Below are 22,512 nucleotides of genomic sequence, written 5' to 3' on the forward strand. Positions count from 1 at the left end.
TGCAGAATCACACCAAATTGTAGAATTCTGTTCCCTGGACCTAAGTCCAGGTTATAATTTGCAACTATAATTTTTTAAGGTTGTTGCTGGTAAACACCACCCCGTGTATTTAGCGAGGGTCCCTCAAAATGTGTTTGAAAAACCAGTTTGCCTTTTACAAGCAAAAGATGCCCAGCTCTGCTTTTTCTGAGTGCGCTCTGGTACTCTTTGTTTGTCTGCTTGTTTTAGCCTCTCTGGCTACTCCTAAATTAAATAGCATTGGCACTCACACACTCTGGGGGATGCCATATGCCGTGGACTGTTCTCTGTGGGTGGAATGAGTAATACCATGTCATGCTTGATTCTTGCCATCTTTTACTGTTACTTTACTGTTTCAACAGGCTTTTTGCACTTTCAAACAGCTCTACTTAACTCTTGCTATACTGCAGACCATGTAATATGTACCCTTTGTTACAAGCTGTCCTGAAGGGCTATAACATAACCCACACACTGTCCCAGACACTGAATTGAAACTCACTCCCATTCTAAACACGATGATGTTTAAGGCCACAGAAGCATTAGTAGGACTCAAAGGTGACCTAAGGCAAATCTGTGAACGTGGAAAGACTCTTATGGGTCAGAGAATAATCTATGGCTCTTTTTTTTGTTGGGCTGTGCAGCCATAGCCTTGACAAACCTCTTCTTTGAGGCTCTATCAAATACTTTCTCAGGTAAGTAGGAATTCATTGCCTTTGCCCTTGGAATTCTCCCTGGCTGCTCAGAATGCCCATGTACACCCTTTCTCAAAAGTCAGCTCTCATGAAAGTGGTAACAGACTGCTTCAGGAACACATAATAGCAGAAAGTAGCAAATACACAGGTGTTAACCATGTTGTTCTTTATATTAGACACTACCTAGTATTTAGTTAACATGAAACAAAACCCATCTGCTCCATAAGGGTCAACATCATTCTCAGGCATGTCAGGGCCTTCAACTGCTCTTCCAAGTCTTAAAGAGTGGACGAAGACCCTCTCTCTTTCCTGTTCTCCAAAACTGTCCCAGTGATTGCTTATAAACTTGCAAATTTAGTGATTTAACCAGGAGAGCACAATCTTTTAACAGGTAACCTGTTTCCCACTCACTCTCCAGCCGTTGTCCATACCCTGTTCTGGATAAACCTGTGCCTTTTGTATGCAAACTCAGAGAGTGTTTCTCTTCTGAAACATTCTGGGGCATGTGCAACCTGAAATTCTCTACCAAAGTAAAAGAGAGAGTGAAACACACGTGTGTGCTCCATGCTCTGAAGAACCTCTCATGAAACATTCTTTCTGAAGCGACAGAAATGTGTGTGTTTCAGTGAAAGATGAATTGCTGCCTTCTCTTCATGTCTTGAATATGCAACTCCAAGTGTATTCCTGTCTTGTACCACATAGAATCTGTCTGAATGTTTTGCAGCCATCCAGAATGTAGATGATGTAAGATTAGTGACAGAGCTGGGTGACAGTATGTGGCCATACCTGCTAATTCTGTCATTCATTGCTTTTTTTCTTTGTTTCTGTTTGTCTCTCTCTGTCTCTTCTACCAGTAGCAGCCATACTATTACACGGATGTCCTGACTGTGGGTTGTGCTGTGGGTGTTGGCTGCTGCTTTGGGACACCACTTGGAGGCAAGTGGCTGTTCTGTTTCCTTTTTCTCAGGTATCTAAATCATCTCCTGCCTAGTCCACTTCTCATTTCCCCATTTCCTGCACACTATATTTGATCTGTCATATCCCTAAAACAAAGAAGCTTGCCTTTAGTGCCACCAATCTCCAACCTCCTCTTACACAGACTTTCTTTTACGTGTCATCTTTCTGACGGGCATGAAGTGATGGCTTTTCTGAACAGTTGTTTCCAAACTGAGGGTGTGCACATCTCAGGAGGTCTGCAAAACAATCCACTACATTGTGGGAAGAAAATGCTGGACTGTCTACTTATACTTATTTTCTATCTATAAATAAATAAGAAAGAAATTAAGGTTTGCCAGTGACACTGGCACTGATGCCTTCACTTGGCCCACATGTCACGTGCAGTTTGTGAGGTGTTCTGGATGAAGGTTGGTTGTCCCGTCACACGGACGGTTGATAGTAGAGCCCTCACTTGTTCATCTCCTTTCAGTGTATTGCAAAGTATTTCAGCTTACCCAGCTGAATGGATGAAAGTGCACATATTTCTATCCTGTCTTTTGGTATTTGCTAGATTCTGTTTCAGTAGTGAAATACATGAAGGAAAGACCTACCAGAGAAGATATATTCTCAACAGTAAATGACTTCTTTCATAAAAGCAATGGTTTATTGAAAAGCAGTGCAATTGTAACAACTGATGGTGCAGTGTCATTGCCTGGAAAAGGATTCTTGTGTAATTATACCAGGAGCAGCACTGGCACATGAAAATCATTGGCTGCATGGCTCGGAAGCAAGATATTGCAGCAAAAAAGGGAGAGCCAGAAGTGCACAAAGTGCAACAGGATAACACTGATGTAGTTAATTTCATAAAAACAAAATCTTAAGACAGTAGGATATTTATAATAGTCTGTAGTAGTGAGGTGAGGAATGACCATGGAAATCATCTGTACCACACAGCAGTTCAGAGGTTATCTCATGGCAAAGGACTTAAAAGAGTTGTCTAATTTAAAGATGAGTTGAGTATTTTTCTTTTACAGAAAGGTGTTCTGAATTTCCTGATCTTTTCTGTCATGACAAGTGGCTGACAGCAATATGCTACCCAGCAAATACTTTTAAAAACAGAAGCACATAATCTGTCCCTATGAGGTGAAAGTGCCATTTTAACACTGAGTGAGAAAGTACATGCTTTTTCAGAGGGATGCTGTGCTGTGGAGATTTCATGATTTTCTTGCTGAAAACACTGTGTGTCATTTGTAAAACCTTTCTCATCTGTACACGTGAAAAGCTTGTACGAGTTTTCTAATCCACTGAAAAACCTTCCAAAGGAAAATTTTCAGTGGGTTTGGAACACACTCGTTAAAGATACAAAAATATATATTTATATAGAGAGAGATTTTTTTTTTAATTTAGTAAGTGCAGCCAAAGTTATGCTTCTCCCATTTCAGGCTTTGTGAGGGCTCTTTTTCAACTCCGATAGCCATTAAAACTAAATATGGATATAAACTGAACTTACAACTGCAAGTTGTATAACTAATTAAACCATGATTTTCAAAAATAAGAACAAATATTAATAATAATATTTTTAGTGAGAACAGTATTTTTTTGTACAATTAATAAAATAAATGGATCATAGAATGTTCCTTGTGTTATCATATTATTGTTTTTATTTTCATGTGTGCTTTATAATGTACCCAGTGCACTAGTACAGTATTGCACATCTACAATTTACAAATATACACAATCAAAAAATACTTTACCAATGGGGTAACACAATCAAAGAAGTTTTGATTTAAACTTGCTTTTTTTCACTGCTTTAGAAGACTATTTAGAAGCATTTCTTGTCCTTCTGTCATTGCACTTCTGATTTTAACTTTACTCCTTTTCTAACTCTTTTTAGGGGTCCTTTTCAGCATTGAAGTCACTTCCACTTACTTTGCTGTGCGTAATTACTGGAGAGGTTTCTTTGCAGCTACCTTTAGTGCCTTCATTTTCCGAGTCCTTGCTGTTTGGAACAAGGATGCAGGTAAGCTAAAATCATTCCTGTTGTCTTTGTACAAATGTCCTTTATTTTTTTTTTCTCCCTCTTTCTCAAAGCCCTCAACTTTCAGGATGTTTGAGACTTCTGCCATGACACTGAAATACTGAACATCTAACAGTAGAGAAGAAAAGGAGAAAAGGAAGCATCTTCTATCACTAAATGTGTAACACAACTTATCCCAGTTCTTCAGAATATGACTGAAAAAAGACTGTGTATGAGTACCAATCAAGTAAGAAGTGTCCCGAGGTGGGATTTTTGCCTTTAGTCAGCATAATGTCATGACTGCAAATATAAACATATCCCACCACAAATTGGGTAATACGTATTGCAATGCATGCAGTTCACTGGAAACACCACAGCCTGGTTTGGTCATCTCTTGGCTAGATGCACACGAAACAAGCAGTGGTCTAGAAAACTGAGGTGATGAAATGATTAGGAGGCTGCGAAACTGGTTGGGTCTGACTGAAGGTCCTGAGGACCGAAAGCTCCAACTGTGCTAGCTTCAACTGCAGCTCTGATAGAAAAAGAAGAAACCAACCAACTAAAAAACAAACAAACAAAAAACAAATAAACAAAAACACCATTTCAACTGAAATGTGTGCAGGTAGAAATAGCATAGACCAGGTGTGTTCAAGAAATCAATTCAGATGCTGCCGGAATGAGATTCCAGTTGATACAAAAGGTTGCCATTCATAGGTAAATTTCTTGCTTATAATGCCTTTATCCTTCATTCTTGCACTTTTATTTATTTTACTGATCTGAGTTCCACATGGGCTCTTCCCATTCTAAAATTGCTGTAATTTACTCTCTCTTGACATCGCAGAATTGAATTTTATTGTGCTAGAACATTATTTGCCTTGAATATTCTTTTTGAATGTAGAAAGTGATGGCAATTTATGCTCTGAATGTAAAAAGGAACTGCATCTTTGCCTGTGAAACACTGCCTCATATTATGGGTTATTCAACCATCAGATCTGTCACAAAAACACTTGCCTCTCTTCTTTCCAGAGGACAATAGAAGAAGGCAAATAACAGGAGATAATCCCCAGTCCTTCACTTCATCCACTGTAGGCCCCTGCTGATCTCTAAAATCATTTGAAATTAGCTTAATCCTAAAACATCTTATCTAACCTGCCCTTCTTCAAAATCATTCAAGCAGCTTTAATAACCAGGGTGAATGGCTCACTACATTCTGCTTCAGTGACTGTCTGGACTAAAATGTTCCATGATGCAATTGTCTATGAAAAATCCAGGGGTTTTTGTTCATAATTCTGAATTTGCTCTGTTTGTGTTGCCAGGATCCCTTATTAGAGAATCAGAAACTCCTGTTTAGACCAGTAATTCATTATTTTACAGTCTTTCATCATGCCTGCCATAACTTACCTTTCATGTCTTTTCTTTCTTATTTCCTTCTCTTACAACAGTTACAAGTCTTTTCAGTCATTGCTCATGCAGCAGTTTTTCTCAGATCTCTCTCTGATATCTTCACAATCTCTAGTCTTGTCTGCTCTCAGCAGTTATGCACTTAGTAGGTAAAATAATGTCTTTGCACTAGTTTCCTGTGTGGGTACTATTGTCACTCAGTAACAGTGCCTTTTTGTGAGGTAGTTAATGTACTTGAAAGTAGATGGAGCTGCTTCCCTAATGCACACTATTCGTATCTACCTGTAATGTTTACGTGGAACATCTAAGTTATTGCAAATTCATATGGAGTACGTCAGCTAACTCTTCTGCAAGCACTTGCCTTCTTACTGCAGAAAAGCTTTGAGATAAAATTATCAGAGTTCCAAGCAGGTGTGGCGATAAACGGATTCCATGGAAAGCATTACAATAATGCAGTATAATACTGGACGACGGGTGGTAGAAGAAAAAAAGTATGTACAAATCTGGGATTGTAGAAAATGTATGTGTATATACTCTGAAAACAAACCTATATCATCAGTAGTGGTAGGTTTGCAAGTGTTTAAAAATTGAGATTACTAAAATTAAAGCAGTCTGCATATCTGTAATATTGTACATAATAAGAAACCATACGACACATATATAACTAATTCCCCTGTCTCTGCTTCCAGCTTTTATGCCATTTAACTTTTACCTCATTATTTCCTTTCCTTTTCTACCTCTTTCTTCTCTCACAGTTACCATCACAGCACTATTCAGAACTAACTTTCGCATGGATTTCCCCTTTGATCTGCAAGAGCTGCCAGCATTTGCTGTAATAGGGTAAGTTGTCAGGAACTTGGTTTCTTGCTCTACAAAAGATATCAAGTTCTGTTGGTAATTCTTTTGCAAAACAGAATAACTCCTCTTTTAGACATTTTGATTTCGTGTTGGGATTCTTCCTTCAGCAGTGGTAACACAATGGGTGATCTTTCTATTAGAAGATCAGCATCTGCTTGGGAGAGATGGTATGCTCCTTTCTAGCAGAGACAAAGACTTTTTTGTCAGTATGATGGCTCTCTTCATAAGAAGGGCTTTAAGTTAGGAAGGAAAGGGTGTGTAGAAAGCAACCAGAAGCCCTGTGAGGCACTGACAGACAGGGCTGCTGAAGAACAGGCATAGGATAATATAATTGGGAAGGATCATTAAACTATCATTATACTATCATTAAAATAGGCTTTAAGTGGGCCCAGGCTGTAGTTGCCTTTCTGGGCTGCAGTCACATATTGCCATCTCATGTTGACTCAGTGCCCCTCTAGATGGCATGCCCTCCTTCCAGCATGTTGATCATACCACATAGCCTGCTGCTGCTGGCAAACACACTGAGCATGTACTTAATCCCACCATCCACATTGCTGACAAAGGTATTAAGTAGTGATGGTCCTAGTGCCAGTCCCTTAGGAATACCGCTTGTCAGTGATCTTCACCTGGACATCCAGCCATTGACCACAATGCGACCATCTAGACAAATTATTAACTACCACGTTCTACCCTGAGGAGAAGGACTTTGGAATGTTGATGAAAAACTCAACATGAGATGGCAATACGTGACTGCAGTCCAGAAAAACAACTGTATCCTGGGCTGCACCCAGAAAAACAACTATATCCTGGGCTGCATCAAAAGAAAGCATGACCAGCAAGGCAGGCTGGTGATTCTGCACCTTCACTCCACTTCCATGAAATCCTACCTGGAGTACCACTTTCAACTCTGGGGCTCTCAGCATAAGAAAAACATAGACCAGTTGAAGTAAGTTCAGAGCAGGGCCACAAAGGAGATCAGAGTAATGGAACACATCCTATGAAGTGAGGTTGAGATCTGGGGTTCTTCAGTCTTGAGAAGGCTGGAGATATTAAAGTGGCTGTTCAGTACCTAAAGGAAGCCTATAAGAAAGTGGAATTGGACTTTTTATTAAGAAATGTAGTGATAGAAAAAAGGCTAATAATGGCTTTAAATTAAAAGTGAGTAGATTTAGATTATATATAAGGAAGAAATTGTTTGCTATAAGGATGATGACATGCTGAAATAAGTTGTCCAGAGAAGTCCCATCCCTGGAACTGTTCAGAACCAGGATAGATGGCAACCTCATCTAGTGGAAGGTGTCCCTGCTCATGTTATGAGGGTTGCAACTAGATGATCTTTAAAGTCTCTTCCAGTCCAAATCATTTTGATCCTATAATCCTGACTGAGAGGTAACAGATACCTGATGTTAGATCAACCTTGGTGACGATCCCTTTAATCATGATATAAAGGCATTCATTAGAACTTTCATGGTCTCCGTAGCTTACCTACCACACACTCACATTTCTTTCATGCAAAGTGCAACTCCACTTCCTATCCTTCCTTTCCTGTCTTTGCAAAAAACTGTATGCACTGTGCACTGTGGTCTTCCAGTCATAGGATTTTTCCCACCAAGTTTCAGTGATTCCTACGAGTTCTCAGATTGGAGAACAGGCATAGAGCACCAGTTGCTCCTGTTGCCCAGACTACATGTGTTGGTAGGCATGCTCTTGAGATTGTCTTAGGCTTCTTGTCTTTCAAGAGGGCTGGGGAACTCATACTCTGGTTGGTGCACTCATCTGCCCTGTTTCTCTGGAATATGTAGGTGTCAAAACTTTGGACACTATCACACCAAGTTTGGTACATTTAATATTTTATATAGGTATATAATTTTGCTGGCTCAGAGTTAAACCCCCTACTTTTTACTATTTCCTGTTCTAACCTAATGTCTGAGTTCTGGCAATACTTATTTTTGACAAATTGCTCTTCACCAGACCACACAGAGATCTGCCAGTCCTATTTTTATAGAACCTGATACTGCTCCCATCACCCAAACATTTCAAGAGTTAAAATTAGAGACTGTCAGAGAAACACAAGCTCTAATTAGTTTTCAGTGCATCAATTCTGAGTGGAACTACTTACAAACCCTATATTCAAGCAACTGTAGATGAGATAAAGCTATTATCACGCTGTATCTGTATTGCCTGCAGTCATGGTTCATTTCTTCACTGATACACTGTATGCATGCACGTGTATCTGTGCACCTGTGTATCTTTGGAAGTCTTTGTAGGTCAGCGCACAGAAAAGAGAAGGAGGGGACCAGCTAGAGATAAGGTGTAACGGTACTGCATTTTGGAATTGGACATCACATCCTGACATGACATTTTCATCTACAAGCATGAGAAAGTTTAGGAGCAAAATAGCAGTGTGTGACAAAGAGATCCAAAACCATCTCTCCCTTTTTGCCAAGGAGCCAATGTTTTCAGCTGAGCTGCTGCATGTTGTTAAGTTAAAAAACATCATAATAACTGTAGATGAAAAATGCTTGGGTTTTGGTTGGTGGTTTGTATGCTTTTAATGGTTTGGTATGATTTTATTTCATTTCCACTATTTTAGGATATGTTCAGGATTCCTTGGAGCATTTTTTGTTTATCTCAATCGTCAAGTGGTGCTGTGCGTCCGGCGTCTTACAGCTCTAAGCCAGTTTCTCACCAAGTAGTGAGTGTCTTTGAATACTTTATCAGCAAGTTTTTGGTACCCTACTGATAATGGATAGGAACAAATACTTTCTAGAAGCTAGTAGAGCTATTTCACTTATAAAATTGTAAAAATGGGAAAAACTGAATTTATATCAGAGAAAGATATCTGCAAATACCAGTATAATATATTCTGAGATGGATTTTTTTCTAGACTGGCTCCAATAGCTTCAAATGGCATCTTGATTTAGAAGGAATTCTGTAATACTTATTAAGAGGAGAAAGGAAAATATTGATTGGGCAAGAAATGTTCTTAACTAGAAAATCATTGATCATACTTCTGGAGAGGCACTGGGTTCTTCTTTCTTAGAATCTATAAAAGAAACAAATGCTTATATTGTAAGAAACAGAAAACAACTGAAATATAACTACATCCTTAACATCTAAAATGTTTTTTAAAATCAAAATGGAGACAAATACGTAAAGAGTGTATCACGGTATTGAAATTGCTGTATATTCAAGAACCAAAAGCTGAAACTGATAGTAATCCAAAGGTTTGAATTGCAGCATGCAAGAGAAATACAGGATAAAGTAAGATTTAGCAATAAAGGTTTTACTGACAACTTTCCACCCAGAAATGTGGTGGACAGGAATTCAATGGAAAATAAGGCAATATTTTCCCTTAAGTACTAATGCAACTACGAGTGCATGCGGAAATGTATGGCAAGAAGGAGAACCACCCTAGGACAGGATAAATTGCATGGAGGATGAAGAGCAAGATAAAAGTACTTGCGACAACTGGAGGAGAGGCTGGCTTTTGACGTTGGGTCACCTCACAGTTGTAAATACACGTCACCTCTATAGTCAAGACTGTGCAATTTGTACATCCCTCCCCATTATATTACTTCTGATGGAAAAAATGGCTTTGCTGCCTGCTGAACTCTCTATGAATCATGATGGTCAGTGGAGCAGGGCATTAAATAGTTAGTGACACAACTCCAAAGCATGGATACAGATGCAGCAGAGAACTTTCACAGAAATAGCATTTATGTTCCTGAAGTGATATTGCTACAAGAATATGAGGTTACATTTTAACAGACTTTTCTTTCTTTTCAGCTTCCTCATATACCCTGGGTTCATAACCTTCTTTATAGCATCCGTGACCTTCCCTCTGGGGTTTGGGCAGTTCATGGCAGGAGAGGTGAGAGTGGGATGTGCATTTTGAATTATTTCTAATTCTGTAGAGCAATCTCCCTTTCTCCTGTTCCCCAATAACCTTACATCTTGGGAAGGAGAAGAAAGATTTGGGAAGAGTTTGATCTGAAGGACTGTACTGTGAGACGTGATCTCTGATAGCCCTTTCACGTAAAACTTGAAAGAGCTCCACTTTCCTAAGCAAGTAATTTAGGAAGATGTGTAGAAGTTATTGTCCTTTTACAAGTTCAGGTAAAATCACGTCTCTTCCTGAAGATCAAAATATGAATTAAGTCTCATAATCATGAATTGTTTAAGTAAAATTCTCCCCGACTTCCTCGGAACAGAGGCAGAATATTTAATCTGTCTAATGTCATGCTTAATCCCTGTTCGTTGTTTGTTTGTTTTCTTTTCTTTTCTTTATAGTTGATGCCACGGGAAGCCATCAGCTCTCTCTTTGATAACTACACCTGGGCAAAATACACAGGAGACCCTCAGATCCTAGGGAAATCTGCTGCCTGGATCCACCCCAAAGTCAGTGTCTTCATCATCATCCTGCTTTTCTTTCTCATGAAGGTACGAAGTTCAGCTCACTCTAACCCTTTTCCACTCAAAGTGAGTTCTCCTGATCCTGCATTAAAAATGTATCTGCCTATGACAAGTTGCTAGGTATTGAATAAAACACTACTACAGGAATGGGGTCTTATATCTTTTGATGGAATTTTTGCCTATATTGAATACAAGATCAGCAAATTTATTAGGGAAAAATTTCCTGGCCTTAATACATTTACTCCTTCAGTAGTTAATCTTCATTATGCATCCTGCTGAATGACTTTCAAGAGACACAGTTTAGTGGCTGGTAGTAAAGACTACATCAGAACAAGTCTCTCAAGGACTGAGAAAATGAGTAATTGAGTATAAAGCAAATATGAATATAATTTATATTTGGCCTAAACAAAGTCTCATGCTATTTACTTAATATCTAGAAGAAGTAGACATGATAATGTTCAAAATACAATTACCAAGAAAGGTTTCTGGGAGGCAAGGAGTGTGAAAGTTGCAGAAATGCTTATTTATTTTTTCTTAAGAACAAGAAGAGCTGAAGCCACCTTGAAATACAAGTTGAACATTTCAATAGATCAAAAATAGGCATTAATGATTGACACAGCTGATTCCATCTAACATAAAACATTTTATCAAATTTCTGACAGGCATCTGAAGGTTATCATTCTGTACTAATTCTGATTACAGTGTACTAAGCAGATTCAGGTCTCACTGAATAAAAGAAGGAATGGACTGCACAGTGCATCTTTCTTGAGCCCCATCTGTTCTCCTTTAAGACTTGTATTCTCAAAGACTGAATTTGTTGGCCTTGTCCCACTAGCTTAGGGAATGAGTGTCCAAGCTTTTGGCTTCCCTGGGCTGTACTGAGTGAAGAGGAGTAGTCTTGGGCTGTGCACAAAATATGTAATATAGGTAATGTATGTAACTAACAAAACTTATTTTATTTTTAATTACAACATAGAAAGAAGAGAGTAGTAAAACCATAAAGCTAGTGGGATATTTGACCTTTGTTTTGTGAAATTAATGCATCAGTCTTGTTTGATGGAACTGGTTGCAGTTCTTACTGAGTTCTCAAGGTGTTCATCAAACATTTTCATGAAATTTTACTCCTCCTTTACTTCATCCTTGAAGAGTTGTTCATGTCATCACTTTCTGGGAGTACATACAGTTGTGAACAAGACATGACAGTGAAATGAGAGACAAGTCTAGTAGAGAGACGTGACCAAATTTTTGAGTTGAATATCTGATTACAACTCTATACATTCCACTTGAAAATTTCCAGGTAATGTATTGGAGTCAACTGAAAACTGAGTCAAAAAAATACCAAGAAAAATGCGTTGGCTTTTTTTCTGCAACCTTGAAAAGTATTCTCAAATTCCAAAATTTCAAAATGGAAAGCAAGTCTGCATATTTTTTGCTGTTCACAGGACTGTTCAACCAATGTATCAAATGCATAAAACTATTTGCCATAAATTCAGTTGGCACTGCACTGCACCCTCCCCATGTCCTAGTTTCAGTCCAGACAGTCCCAGTCACACACCAATGTTTGGTTATTGTTGAGCAGCAGGTGTGCATCTGGGGCTGGGTCAAGCTGCTTAGAAGAAAAGAGCCACTGCCATGATGGCACAGGACAAGGGGCAACCACAGGACAGGCTGAGCCAGGCCATGTGTGAGCCATGGGCCCTGGGTTGGAGGTGCCTGGCTTAGAGTTTTCTCAAATCACGACATAACTGCTCCAAGTAGTTCATTTTTTATACATTCACAGTTGGGATACACACATTAAAAAATAACTGCAGCTTTGACTCTAGAAGACTTGATCTTATTCTCCAATTTGTTATACTCCTGATTCTTAGTTGTATTTGGTCTGAGTTTGGCAAGATAAAATTTAGGTGGCAGTATTCTACCTATGCAGTTTGGTGGCTTCTGTAGCCATCCAGGAGCCTCTTCATTGAAGTATTCAAATGGCAGATGTGAAGAACAACAGCCAGTATCAAGCTGATGGTCCAAACCATCCTCCCTGCATATTCCTCTGCCATGAGCTGAGATATGCTGTTTTGCTGGTTCTTTGCTACCTTTGTGGAAGGCTTTACATTCTAGCCTGTGACATTATAGCCTGTATACTAGTTTCTTTTTCCTTTTATGCCAACCAGCCTATAACTGCAGAAAATTTGTCTTAGATGGATTTCTTCAAATTGACTGTCTAGAGGTTAATACCTCATCTGTCTACAGCTACTGCATTGTCTGCATAGGCATCACCTCATCAAGGGTGGACCTTGAACAGGAATGATTTGCCTACTCTGAAGAAAACAAGACATTCTAGTTCTTTAGGAGAAACCTGGAAGTATTGCTCTTCATTTACTGGACTGTTCTTGCCTTTCTCCTACAGAAGAAACTGCTGCAAGGGAATTGACAGTACATTTCTTTGTACAAGCTCTTGAAATAGCAACATCCTTAGTGGATTCTTCAGCTATGGAAATTTCCTGGCCTTTCGCCTAAGAAAAGACAAACTTACTGGCACTCAAGGTGTTTGTAAGAATAGGCTGTTGCCTCCAGAAGGCTGGACTAAGTCAATATTTGGATTAGCCTCAGCACTACTCAGCAGCCAAGAGGGCAAATCATGTTCTGGGGTGCACTAAACATAGCATAGTCAGCTGGCCGAGACAGTTCATTATCCCACTGTATTTAACATTGAATCTTGAATCTTTATTTTTTTATTTAACATTGAATCTTGAAAATTGAATTAAGCCCCACCTTGAATCTTGTGCATAGTTCTGGGCTCCACAATATAAAAGGGATATTAAGATACTTGCATGTTTACACAGGAGGGCAGCCAAGCTGGTAGCAGGTCTGAAAGGCATGCCCTGTGAAGGGAGGCTGAGAGTACATTCGGGCTGCCCAATCTGAAAAAGGCCAATTGCTCATTGCTCTCTGCAGCTTCCTGATGAGTGGAAGTAGAGGGAGGTGCTGGGCTCTGCTCCTGAGTAACAGTGAGAGAATGCAAGGGAACAGCACAAAGCTGCACCAGCAGAGGATCAGATGGACATCAGGAAAAATGTATTTACTGTGAGGATAGTCAAACACTGGAACAGGCTAGATACAAGCTATAATAAGGGAAACTTACAGCAGATGGGCTTCAGGAAAAAATTCTCCCTTGAATTTGGCTTCTCAGAAACTTCCCAGAAAAGCTGGGGAATCTCCACCCGTCAAGATGTTCAAAGTTTATCTGGACTAGGCCCAGAGAAAGCTAATTTAACTTAGGAATTAACTCTTCTGGAAGCAGGAAGTTGAGTGAGAGACCTCTAGAGTTCCCTTTACAGTAAATTTTTTTTGAGGCTATGAAATCCTGATAATCTCATTTTATAAAATTATTAATAATAATAAAAATAAAAAACCTGTTCAGAACAGTGGGAAATCTTACCTTCAGAAGTTCAAGGCAAAGGTGTTCTCATGTTCATTCTCTTGGTGATTTGGCTTCCCTGACAACACAGCAGTCACCCAAAGGTCTTCTGCTTCATGGTTGGTGTGATGCAAGAGTTTCTCTAACTCCCCTTCACACCTCACAGCCTTTTAGCCCTTCACCTCCCAGCTGAATTGCCATATCCCTCAGATTGTGTCTCCTTATGGATTTACACGTTGGTCAGTAGAGTGGGGCTGTAGGAAATGCTACTTCTACTCGCTAACAACTGCACCCTCTGCCTCTGTTCTAGTTCTGGATGTCTGTCATCGCTACCACGATGCCAATCCCCTGTGGAGGCTTCATGCCTGTTTTTGTTCTAGGTGAGTTCGAATTTTATGTTGTAACATATGGATCTGACAGGTAGAAAGGACAAGAGACGCTGTGTATGTGCCTGGTAGGCTTCTTCGAGAGGATACAGAGTCTAGTTATCACTTCATGCCTATGACAATCTTGGTCAGCAGTTCTTATACCAGTCTCTTTTGTCCACACTCTTATACCTAAATGCTGAGGACATCTTTTATCATTTTACAAAAGAAAAGCCAAGCTGTGGAAAGACACGCTGAGTCATGGTCTTCTCATTTCTCTGACTCTTCATCTACAGAGAAACTCATACTACAGCTAGCAATAGTTGCTCCTTTCACTCCTGAAGGCCAATGAGAAGTCACAACCTCAAAACTAGTACCTGCAATGCCACTTCTCCGTCAGGGAGTGCGATGGCATATGGGAATTTATTATTTATCAAGTTGTTTACAAGCTCATGAAGTTCAGCATTAATTATCCACAGCCCTGAAATTAAATGAAGTGTGTTGAAGTGTGCTTACAATCTCTGGGTTCTGGAATGCAACAACTGAACCTGAATCAGTAATATGCCCTAGCAGTAATGAAGGCTAACATCAAACAAAGCTGTATTAGTAAAAGCCCAGTCAGCAAGGCAAAGGAACAGGTTATTTTGGAGCAATTGGCATTCTGCAAACAATTCTCAAATACTATTTTGTGTCCATCCACACAGGAAGTGTGACAAAGTGCACTGAGTCTAGTGAAGGGCCACTGAGATTGTTGGGGAGCAAACAAAACAAGCAAGGACAACCTGAGGAAATTGGGCTTGTTCAATCTGCAGAAGAGAAGGTCAAGAGGAGAGCTAACTGTAGGTTTCACCATCTAATGCAGCAAGGTATAAGGAAGATAGAAAGACTCTTCCTGGAGACAGAAGAGAAGGAAAAAGAGGAGGAAGAGGAAGCAAAAAGCACATGTTGCAACATGGGAAATTCTGATTGAGATGGGGAAAAAATTGTTTCCCTGGTAAAGATTCCCCAAGAGGATGGAGAATCTCCATCACCAGAGACTTCTAAGGCAGGTTTGGTCAAGGCCCTCGGTGGCTTGATCTTACTTTGAAATTAGCGTGTTGTGATCAGGGCTCAGACCAAAGAATTCCACATGTCCCTTCCCATCCAAACTTTTCTGTAAGCTTAAGACTCTAGTATTTTGGACATTCATAGAGTGAGTGCACGTCAATCCTGAACTGTGATTTGGACTGACGTGACACAAAATATGCTGTCTTTTAAAAGACATTTCTCCATGCCTGGGAATCACAAATACCTCCATGCCTGGTGCATCTAAGTGGAAGAATGAGGGTTCAACTGTATTTACATATCTTAGTACATTTTTTTCCTCTTGGAGTTTAACTTTTGTATTTTGTAACTGAAAGCTATTGTTCAGTCCTGGTGTCATTTTTATGTAAGTGTTGGTTTTGTTTCTGTTAGAAATCACCCCAGTGTTTACCCAGCATAGCTACATAGCATAGACTTTATGCTCTTTAGATGTTAGATTCCATAATTGCTGGTGATGTTTTCCAGGTGCTGCATTTGGACGTCTTATTGGAGAAATCATGGCATCTCTCTTTCCAGATGGGATCCTCTTTGATGGTATTGTTTACAAAATCTTACCTGGAGGGTATGCTGTCATTGGTGAGTCTTCATGTCTTCCTCTTCCTCCACCTAATCCCATCCCCATAACTTTCCTGGCCGACATGATGTTCTGTTTCTATATCACAGTCTTTCTTCTTCTCTCCCAATAACTTTTCCACCCTATCTGGGAAAGGTGCAGCAGCTCTGACAGGAGCAGTGAGCCACACTGTATCCACTGCGGTGATCTGCTTTGAGCTGACAGGTCAAATTGCCCACATCCTGCCCATGATGGTAGCTGTCATTCTTGCCAACATGGTGGCCCAGAGTCTGCAACCCAGCCTCTATGATAGCATCATCCAGGTGAAGAAGTTGCCCTACCTGCCAGATCTGGGCTGGAATCATATAAGGTACAGCAGTAGAGCAGAGATGGAGATGGGGAGAATGAGACCATGGGAGAAGAAAAGGTCATGAAAAGCAGACAGCGTTACAAAGAAAATAAAAAAGCAGAATAAATCTGGGCTGAGAAGAAAAAGCAAAAAGAGAAGAAAAAAGGAGGTGGAATAGAAATAAGGTCCATACGCAGAAAGCACAAGTTTGAATCATCTGCAGTATTACTGAATTTCTGTAAATATTGCCAATTTACTTCAGTTTTGAAGACTTGGACATTTGGATTTTTTTTTCTTTTAAAAATGTTTGAAACATTTTATTTGGATACTTTTATACTTTAAAAAAATATAAAATCAGCTATTCACCTACATGTGTCTCTATATAAAATGTATATATAATATACGTATATATGTATGTATATATAAAACATGTATGTGTATGTGCATGTATAGAAATGTATTTTTATTGTGGAAGATAGCGGAGTGAAATAGAACTGTAATGAAATCCATGTTGATACTGCTCCAAAGTCCTCCTTGGTTACTCTTAGAGATGATCAATTAGCAACTCTATAAAGAACACACTGAGCAACTTACCTGCTATACATTTTTAACATTCTAACTCTTCATCTTGTCCATATATTCACAGCAAATACAATATCTTTGTTGAAGATATTATGGTCCAAGATGTGAAATTTGTCTCCTCCAACTGTAAATATCGAGACTTGCAAACTCTACTCCAAAGCACCACTGTTAAGACTTTGCCTTTGGTGGACTCACCAGGTAAGCGACTGGTCTTTCCTGAAGGCTGTCTCAACTGAGTCAAAAGAAACTCTCAAATTACACGCTTTGAAGAAGGTAGTGTGGTCCAATATATAACATGATTCATACTAAAAACTTTCCACTATGATTAAGTATGAAATAAGATTGTTTCAGCTTTAGCAGACAGGTAAGATGGAGTGTGAGAATTAGATGTAGTATGTAAGAGATGTGTGGCAATTTTGACAAAAGGGAGGAATTTTGTATAAGTAAAGAGCCTGTTTCTGTTGTTCTCAGGAGTGCACAGATCAGGGATGGCTAGCTTCCCCCAGCCCCAAAGAATACTAGCAGCAATTAGCAGGGCTAATTTTATACCTTGTGATAGTGCTGCTTCCAGCATTTCAAAGAATTTAAAAGGAAGAAAGGGCAATGTGTGGCAAGTGGCATTCAAAACCATGAGGGGACTGAATAGTTTCTCTACTCTGTTATGCAGAGACCATGATCCTTCTGGGGTCTGTAGAGCGATCCGATCTGCAGGCACTCCTCCAGAGACACATCAGCCCAGAACGGCGACGGTGCCTCAACAGACAAATGCAGCAGAAGCTGGCTGAGGCACCTTATGATGGACACAGCAAGGGATCAGGAGCAATGCTGCCAAAGCTGAAGCATGAATCTTTTGTTTATGTTGATGAGGATGATGATACAGATGAGAAGGCAGAGGTGAGGGAGAAGAAAAGAGACTGCATTATAGACTGCTTAAGAAGCAGTAAGACATTTGGAAAGACTGAGAAAGAAATGACATGGGGTGGACCTTATTTTCTCTCCTTTCCGTAACAGCAGCCTCAGCCACCAAGCCCCTCTCCTAGTCACCCAGAGGAGCCCAATGGCCCAACAAATCCTCTTAAACAAACGCCTGAAATTTTGGAGCCACAGCAGTTCTCAGGTATGATAACTTCTGGCATGCACCAATCACACCTTAGTTAGATTATGGAAGAGTTAAAGCTTACTATTTGTAAATGTCTGTGCAAGGTGCCAGCTTCTCAGTTGTGGGGAAGAAATTGTTCTCAGTCAACTTTCTCTGCTTTTCTTGTGCTGGCACTTCGAAAAATGTACCTCACAACAATTACCTGAAATTATCTTCTTTTCATGATCCTCTAGAGAGCGTAGCAAAAGTAGGCCCACTCAGGCAGCTCTCTCTCTGTCAGTATCCCCAATTCCAAGGTTTGCAAAAACGTCTCCTTTGACTTTTGCTGAAGGTTCTGCATGTGAACGTCCCACCACTTGGCACCTTCACCTTGTGAATTATTCTGAGAAGTCTGAGAGCTGAACATATGTACTTATTTTTGGAGTTGCTTGGCCATTTCCAAAGCTGAACAACTCCTCCCTTGGATGCATATCTCTTGGTTTCAGCTTATTTAATATGAAGGACAAATACTGACTTACTGAGTTCTCTTTGTGCTGCTCCACCTTCATTAGCTTTGTTCCCACAACTATGTTTGTATCTCGTTTCTGATTCCTATATCATGTATATTTGATACAGGATGGTTTAGTTAGTTTTTGTTTGGTTGCTTTTTTTTCCTTTGTGTGCCTTGAAATACGCAGACAGCGAGTTCACACAGTGGTACAGCCAAATCTTCAGAATACAGAGGATGTGGTTCTGGCTCATGTTTTTAGATACCCAAATATAATATAGCCTATAATGTATCTGGAGCCTTAACACCACTTGTTTATGACTAAACCTTTACAGCATACAAAAATTCACTTTATGCTATGGTACCAGGGCAGTAGAATGGTGGAATAGCAATTCATTTTCCTTACCAAATCAGAAAAACAATTATATCGAAACAAGGATATTGTGTGAGACACTTTAAGTGAAATTAGTGCTGAGTTATCAAGGAGTCACAAAAGAAAATGGAGGAGGGATGACTTCATGAGGCTTTCCCTTCCATAATTTTCACTTTGGCTCACAGCTGCCATAGTTTCTGACCAATCTGAACAGCCTTGTTCACAGCAGCACCAAATCCTATACTTTCCCATTTGCTAATTTCTGACTGTCCTGCCTAGAATAATTCTGCAGTTATTCTCACTCCCACTGTTACACTATTGGCTCAGCCCATGGCCTTTTCACTCCCTCATAACTGTCAAGTCTGGCTAATTGGTATGCTTTGATTTGAAGTTATTTTCAAATTTCGTTCCATACTCAGCCTTTAAATCAGATTCTCCTTATGTATTTCAGAAACCCTATAGCAGTTTCTTTCTTGCATCATATCGTTTGCTGTCTAATAGTCTTGCTTCTGTTTTTCTCCTCAGGGACATTGATCTATTAACATCATCTGTGTGGGCTATTTTGTAATGTTTTCTTTCCTTTCCTTAAGGAAAAGATATTGCATGGAAATATTTATCCTGGCATGTCCTAACCATCATCTTACAAACTGACTGCTGAACTGTGGCTGGCTAAACCCTGTCACGTACAGTATAAAATGTCCCTCATATTATTTTCTAGCCTGCCTTGGGCAAGAAGATAACCATGGAGCTTTGTATTTTTGTCACTCATTCATTCTTGTCTCTTATCCACATCTGTTTTCATTCTTCAGACAGTTTCCGGAATTTGAGGCAACTGTTCCAGCAGCTCTTGTGCCCTTACAACCGTCGACCTGAAACACAGAGTGCTGTCCAGGTTAGGGATACAGAAAGCCTAGCAGTAGCCTGGAAAGAGAAGGGATGTGATGGAAATAGAGCCTACTACCCAGAGCCTTTCAGCATCTGGCCAAATGATGGACATACATATGGTCATGAACTCCGACAGTGTCAGTGGGGAACTCCCTCCAAGGAGAAAGGATGTGATTACTGTGAAGGAGTGTACATCTTGCTCATGAGCCATTTGTGCTCAGGTATCAAGGCTACCATCATGATTGAGTCTGGGCATCTTTTTTTCCCAGCAAATGACATCATTTCCACTAGTCTGAAACAAAGTACAAGTCTAGTTCATTTGGCACTATTTTTGGCTAGCTAAAAATGAAAAAAAGCTTTTGTCTTGTGCTACCTTAGATGCCCTTGGGCACCGGGTTGGTGGATATCATACTGAGTCTCTGAGAGATCCACCCACTCTAGGACAGTAATTGGGCCCCATGTGAAAGCATCCAAAGCAGTACCAGATGACCCTGTTTAGGCACCTGACATAGGCCATTTTTTTTTTTGGTAAGGGAAGAAAATTAAGTATAGAGTGCACTTTTCAATGTATGAGTATGAAGAAAATCTAATGACTTAGTAATATATTAACTGAAATAAAAAGGGGACCACAAGGTGTAAGGAGGTTATGCACATCTTTCCTTTCTGTACTCTGTGAAACCGAACAGCGTTTTCTTCTACAGGAGCCAGTGGAAGTTGTTGAGACAATGACACCAGAAGAGGTAAGACTGAAAGGGAAGTAAGTCAAGTGAATGTTTCTTTTGCCCATTCTTTACCATTTGCAGTTCTTCCCGAACTCTTAGAACAGTAATTGCCACATAAAACCATAGATAAACCCATTTTCTTCTTAGATTTGTATAGGAGGCAAGTCTCACCCAATAAGAGATTTTTTCTGCTAGATGTAATGAGTAAGGCATCGAGTAATCTCATAGAGCTTTGAAATCAGTCCTGCTGTGAGCAGGATGTTAGATCAGAGGCCTTTGCAGGTCTCTTCTCACCTAAAGCTATGGGTCTATGTTGTTCCTTCATTCTTTGCAAAAAGGAACTATTACCTTGTAAAGACAAGTGGAAGATGCACTCAGGAAGGAAAGCTAAGATGTTCACTCCCTCTTTAAGCAGGAAGGAGCAAAACTCTCCCTCCCCAGAATACCTCAGAGATACTGGAATTTATCTCTTCACACAGGGACTTGATATCTTCTAAGAATAAGAAACCTGAAGGAGGTGATATAGTATGCAAGGCAGGTGGATAATATACATTGGATGGACAAATGATTAATGGGAGAATGGGCACAGTCTGGGTACATAACCAGCAGCACTGCTGATTACTATGAGTGGTTCTCCTTTCTTCTGTTAGATAGATGCCTGGGAACAAGAGGAGCTGGAAAAGGATGTGTGCTTTGAATGCTGCCGCATAGACCCTTCCCCTTTCCAACTGGTGGAGAGAACCTCTCTGCACAAGGTGGGTGCAGACATCTCCCTGAGGCATACTGTTTTTGTCCACCATATCTATCATTAAGTATCGTCTATGATATGTCTTCTCCTTTTCTTCACCTACTCACATTGTCCTCATCCAATTATAATTAACACCAGCAATTTTCACGTCCACATACAGGAGTAATTTTTTCTCTATTTTTCTGCATGTATTTCCAGTCTCCTGGAAAAAGAAAGGCTAGAGGTTAAGAAGTTTAAGTTCTGTTGTTACATAACTTTTGGACACACGTAGGACTTTCCAGCCATTGCATCAACAGAAGCATTATATGCAGTGCTGCCTGCAGGCATTACCTGGAGATACACACTGCTTTGTTGGTGCACAGCACTGGAATGACTACTCCTGGATTCCTCAAGGTGTTTCTGTCAGCGTGCAGAGTATTTCTTAATGTGTGAGAAAAGCTGCTTCAAACCAGTCTACCTCATAAGGTTGGTCTTCACTGATCTGACACACAAGGAAAGAAGAAACTAGATCATACCGGTGACCAGTGAGTGATAGGACTCAAGGAAATAGCATGAAGTTGTATCAGAGGAGGTTCAGATTAGATATTAGGAAGAGTTTCTTCAACAAGAGAGTGATTGCACTCGGAAACAGGCTACCACAGTAGTGACCACGGCCCCAAGCTGCCTGAGCTCAAGGAACATTTGGACAGTGCTCTCAACCTTCAAACATAGGGTTTGAATGTTGGCTGGTACCAGGTAGAGACAGCAGTTGGATTCAGTTACCTTCAGGTACCTTCTAACTTGGAATATTCTACGACATGACTTCCAGAGTTAATATAGAATGACTGAGGGAAAAAGCAATCATTATATAGCTATATCAGAAGAAACAGAGGATTGGAGTTTTGTTAAATGGAAAGGAAAATTGGCCTACTGAAGCAAAAGCACACAGTGCAAGTTTTTAATCATTATTTATTTAATGTGAAATGTCAGTATATGCCTTGCACAAAATTAATTACCATTATCAAAGCGGTAAGATCTAAGCCTTTAGCAAAATAAAAAGAGGCTGACATACTTAAGATGGTGTTTTCTAAAGGACTGGCTGAAGGAATCTGAAACCCACTAGTATCTGAGATTATAGAGGCTACAAGATGTGATACCTGGAGATTTCCAATGAAGAACATTTCATATATCTCTTTCTTCGTCAGAGAAACTCTGAAGGAACAGACAAAAGTCAACCTAAATGCACAAGAAAAAAAAACAGGAATAAGTAACCAAACTGAGGTATGCACGGTCAGAGCTAAGTGTGAGAATACTGACAAGAATATCACAGATTGTGATCATATTGTACTTAAGCAGTTTGCTTCTCTTTTGCATGAGAGTAAAATGTCTTCTGCATGAAGGCTGACATTTTCCTTAGTTTACAATCAATTCCGCATGTCATGTGATGCTAAAGAAAAATACCAGCCCAGAAAGAACTACTTTGTGTAAGTCCACAGCCATAGCTCAGCTTAAAGAAATTAAAGGTGAAAAATATTCC

At 39.8% G+C, this 22,512-nt stretch overlaps 1 protein-coding gene across 9 annotated transcripts in view; it reads left to right on the forward strand.

Annotated features, from left to right (window-relative positions):
* The window catches only part of CLCN1 (chloride voltage-gated channel 1), a 58,957-nt gene that overhangs the window by 33,828 nt on the left and 2,617 nt on the right, over positions 1-22,512 (forward strand). For 5 of the 9 annotated variants that reach the window (XM_042867396.1, XM_042867397.1, XM_042867391.1 and 2 more), the window contains 15 exons: positions 1,568-1,646; positions 3,541-3,666; positions 5,820-5,904; positions 8,516-8,617; positions 9,712-9,796; positions 10,216-10,365; positions 14,061-14,130; positions 15,664-15,774; positions 15,908-16,121; positions 16,747-16,880; positions 17,350-17,576; positions 17,694-17,799; positions 19,451-19,533; positions 20,228-20,266; positions 20,899-21,003. In XM_042867396.1, the coding sequence (XP_042723330.1) occupies positions 1,568-1,646; positions 3,541-3,666; positions 5,820-5,904; positions 8,516-8,617; positions 9,712-9,796; positions 10,216-10,365; positions 14,061-14,130; positions 15,664-15,774; positions 15,908-16,121; positions 16,747-16,880; positions 17,350-17,576; positions 17,694-17,799; positions 19,451-19,533; positions 20,228-20,266; positions 20,899-21,003 (1,716 nt within the window). Of the gene's footprint in view, positions 1-1,567; positions 1,647-3,540; positions 3,667-5,819; positions 5,905-8,515; positions 8,618-9,711; positions 9,797-10,215; positions 10,366-14,060; positions 14,131-15,663; positions 15,775-15,907; positions 16,122-16,746; positions 16,881-17,349; positions 17,577-17,693; positions 17,800-19,450; positions 19,748-20,227; positions 20,267-20,898; positions 21,004-22,512 lie in introns of those variants that run through there. The other 4 variants (XM_042867392.1, XM_042867393.1, XM_042867394.1 and 1 more) reach the window with 4 other exon arrangements.

This window comes from Lagopus leucura, unplaced genomic scaffold, assembly GCF_019238085.1.
Source record: "Lagopus leucura isolate 7727_CA_CO unplaced genomic scaffold, USGS_WTPT01 Super-Scaffold_100001, whole genome shotgun sequence".
In the NCBI taxonomy this organism is placed as follows: domain Eukaryota; kingdom Metazoa; phylum Chordata; class Aves; order Galliformes; family Phasianidae; genus Lagopus; species Lagopus leucura.